General features: G+C 32.2%; 1 protein-coding gene across 1 annotated transcript in view; it reads right to left on the bottom strand.

Annotated features, from left to right (window-relative positions):
- Positions 1-2808: 2808 nt before the first annotated feature.
- The window catches only part of LOC140919731 (uncharacterized), a 12858-nt gene continuing 11295 nt past the window's right edge, over positions 2809-4371 (bottom strand). The window contains exon 2 of the mRNA XM_073366348.1: positions 2809-3227. Within this exon, the coding sequence (XP_073222449.1) occupies positions 2809-3227 (419 nt within the window). The remainder of the gene's footprint in view (positions 3228-4371) is intronic.

Below are 4371 nucleotides of genomic sequence, written 5' to 3'. Positions count from 1 at the left end.
CATGTTGATCTGTGATAGGTGTCACCTCGGTAATTAGTATTGGTCTGTGAAAGGCGGTACATTTATGATTTACATCCCTCGAGGAAGGTTTGAAAATTCTAAAATCATGTGTGTTGGCTTATAAGCATTGCCTTGCACGTGAGTCATGTTTGTTATAATATAATAATTGTACATACATACTCTGTTATTGTTTGTTATCATGCCGTAATTGCTAAGTGTTATTGCTTTTCTTTATGACATAATTGTTAAATGTTATTTGTTAATTTCGATTGGTGACCTTTTACATTATTGTGAAAATTGGGTTTTGCCCTTTTATGATACCTGAGTTCGTTCCACTAACTGTTACCTTGACGACGGAAATGTCGTTAGACTTCCCTAACCGACATTCGCCAACTTCTTGGGTATATAACCACATCTCAAGCAGGGCTACTTATGCGGGGAGGGTAGTGAGGGCAAGTTGGAGAGCTAGGACAATATATCTCATGGAGCTCACTAACGAGAGGATCGACTATCCGAAACCCTCAGGATTGGTGCTCGAAATGAATGGAGCATAGGAAGATGTAAAGGATGCTTCAATTAGTGTTGAGGCGGAGGCCACCGTAGGAGCTGGGGATACAATAGTTGGGCCGGGGACAAGCGGAAAGTATAAGGAGCCGATGCCAGTGGGAAGAGATATTGTAAGACCGTCTAGGCGGTTCGAGCCAAAGCTTCTGGTCCTGGTGAATGATCCCCTACCGACTGTCACTGAAGTAGTGGACTGTTTTGAGATTCTAGCGCCGCCGAAGCCACCTATCTCGTGGGCGGATCTAACTTCTGAGGAAACTAATCCTTCTATGGATGATGAAGAGAAAGTTACTTCGAGGAGAGATAATGCGTCAGAAACTTGCGTAGTGTGCGGAGGTCACCCTTGTTATTGTAGTTTCTAGTGGATGATCATATTAGTTTTTGTTGTATAAGGATTTAGTGACTTTCTTTTGGTGGTTGTACTTATTTTGTTTTGGGATGACTGTATCTATAACATATATTGACAGTTGAATTTCGTTTGGTGGGTCCATGTTCCATTTTTTTATGTGACCATGGGGGATAGCATTTTTGGAGCAGTACTTATGTGCAGATGTCTGCCGAGAATATCCCAGGAGTATAAGCAATGTCTGATAGGTCTCATAGGCCCAATGTATTTTTTTCTACATACTTTGGAATATTATACCAAAAACTATCTTAGGTTGTTGGTATTATATATGATGTAATTATTTATTACTCTTGTCGTTTTGCGTTACGATATATTATTATATTAAGTTGTTTTAAAAAAAAATGCACTCGCAGTATTAAAAATCGGAGTATTACACCTTACCTCGATTGAATATTTTTTGCAATGAAGTCGATTCGCTGATTTAATTTGTCGTATTTTCACCAACCACCATCTCTATTAATTCATTGAAGTGATAAAACAACACAACAACCAAAAACAAATTAATTAATTTCTAACAATAAAAAAAAATTCTTACTATTTCTACTATCATCCACAAATATATTTTGTACTATACATATTTAGGATTATATTAATATAGGCAAATATCTTATTATTATTATTATTATTATTATCATTATTTTTATTATTATTTCATTTATTTATTTTTAAAAATAGAGTTATATATCGTTAAACAGATATTGTGTAGACATGATTTTTATAAGATAGTGTTTACTGTCGGATGAACGCTATATAAAATTAAACCAATGACTTTAGACAAAAAACGAATTTTAGACTCTCTAATATAACATAAGATTATAATTATAAAACATATAAATAGAATATACATGATCATATAATAATTAAAAACATCAAGAAAAATTATATACTAGATTAATATAAATTAGTCGGGTTCTAAATTGCATATTGACCTTGAACATGAAAAGAAATTATATGCAATTAGTACTCATTTAAATTCAAGTATCTCAGATTTAAATATTGATAAATATAGTAAAATAATTATTTAAATAACCAAGTGTTTTATACCAACAACAAAAATTGTTGTTTTACAAAGAAGGAATAAAAGTAAATAGGCGATTAAAGGTACATGATGAATACTACTATGAGAAACGATAATCCCACCATAATTTTTAGAGTTTCTGTCAATTTCTTAACATGAAGATTTAAGATAAAAATAATACAACAGAAAATTTGTATAGGTGCTAAAATATTCTCACCTTATAGAATAACTAAACGGTGTCAATCGATTTATTTGAAGCTGCTTCTATTGCTACCAGAATTGTGAATATTTTGTTTCCTACGTGTGTCACTCTTATTCTTTTTGAGGCTAAATGTTTGAGCAGCGGCTATAAGGCAAGGGTTTGTATTAGAGCAATTAGTATGTACTAGCAGACTTGTCTAATAATACCTATATATGATAAAAGAAAACAAAATAAAATATGTAAATTAATAATTTAGATAATTTACTAAGTACACAAAGGCAACTGTGTAGCAAATTATCGCACTACATCAAACACACATATAATATAATCTATCACTAAAATATAATTAATAAGAAATTCGGGGTGTTACATTTCTCCCCTTGTTGAAAAATTTTGTCCTCGAAATTTACCTAAAGAAAACAACTCCGAATACAAATCACGCATTTGCATTTCGATTTCCCACGTAGCAATTTTACCATTAGCACCTCCCCTTACAACCTTAACCAACGAAATCGTCTTACCCCTTAACTCTTTGACTTTTCGGTCCTCAATCTGTAGCAGTAAGGTTTCAAAAGTTAGATTCTCTTTTATTTGGACCTTGTCTGACTCAATCACATGTCAAGGAGCGGGAATATATTTGTGGAGTTGAGACACGTCAAAGACACTATGAAGATTAGATAGAGAAGGAGGCAACGCGATCTGATATGTTACGTTATCGACACGTTTAAGGATTTGGTAAGGTCCTATAAACTGAGAAGAAAGCTTTCGAATTTTTAACGCCCGACCAACACTAGTTGTTGGAGTAACTCTCAGAAATACATGATCACCCTCTTGAAAATCAAGGTATTTTCTTCTTTTATCATGGTAACTCTTTTGCCTACTCTGAGATGCTCTAATATTTTCCTGAATCATTTTTACTTTATCAATAGTCTTTTGAACAATCTCGGGTCTTAACACAAGGTTATTGTATGTCTCAAGCCAACACAAAGGGGTTTTACACCTTCTTCCATGCAACACCTCGAAAGGGGACTGATCCGCTGTCACACATGGGTCAAATACAATTAATAAAATGTAAATAGACATAATAACTCGAATCGTTTCACAAGAACTTCTGATATAATAATAATAACCAAATTGAAAGTTGAAATTAAAAATGGGTTTTTTAGAATTTTGATTTAACAGATGAGCAAAACGATTAATCCACTTATTCGAGTTTCAAACATATCACAGATTCTATCAATGAGTTTAATTTCTGATTTGTGATTCTATTTTTATTTAACTATAGAATTGATCAAACCAGTGTAATCAATCCTTTGTGAATTTGGTTTCTTTGATTGAATTAAGCATCGCAATCATCAAAATATTACAATTAACGATTAAGCGTCGCAAAATTATAATTCAATTAAATTAGAAATCAAACCAAATTCTGGCAAATAAATTTAATCGATCCTATTGAAATTCAATTTAAGCAATCAAAATATCAATATAATCAAATAAACAATAATATAATCATGAATCGAAATTAACAATTTAACCTGAATCTCAAGTTGTTGATGAAACTCTGAACTCGTGGATTAATCTTATAAAACTAGCCTTCCATGAAATTAAAATAAAAACGATTTACTTCTTGTAGCAATCTGAATCCTAATTTTTTCTCCATAGAAAAGAAACAAAACTGCCAATATATAGTACTTGATATCGGGCTTTAGGGTTTAAGGTTTAAAAACAAGTGACCCGCTATTTAAAATTATTACAGAAGTCCAGATTACGAAATCTGCAATTTAGGCCTAGTAAAGTTCGGAATTGGTCTTTTCTTCCAACACAAAAGTTGTAGATATGATTTTTAGTTTTCCATCGTCTGCTCATATGCGTCAATCCGATATCCAGAGCTCAAGTTATGGCCTACAGAACAAACAATAGTCAAAATACAAATAATAAAATTAAAATGCAAATAATAAAATTATAATTCAAATTCGACCCAAAGTTACTAAACAAGTTAGATATTAATCTAAGCTATAAAGAGCTTTTAAAATACCAAACTAAAAATTTAGAAACATGTGTCCAAATGCTATGATCAAATTCCCCCACACTTAAACATTTGCACTCCAAGCAAAGGAGTGCATGTGATTCCAAATATTCTTATGAATGCAAAGTGGTGAGAGAAAAAAAAAATATTTCTAG

Source organism: Cicer arietinum, chromosome 3, assembly GCF_000331145.2.
Source record: "Cicer arietinum cultivar CDC Frontier isolate Library 1 chromosome 3, Cicar.CDCFrontier_v2.0, whole genome shotgun sequence".
Lineage (NCBI taxonomy): Eukaryota > Viridiplantae > Streptophyta > Magnoliopsida > Fabales > Fabaceae > Cicer > Cicer arietinum.
The sequence above is the reverse complement of the archived record's forward strand: the minus strand, read 5'-3'. Positions and strand labels throughout refer to the sequence as shown.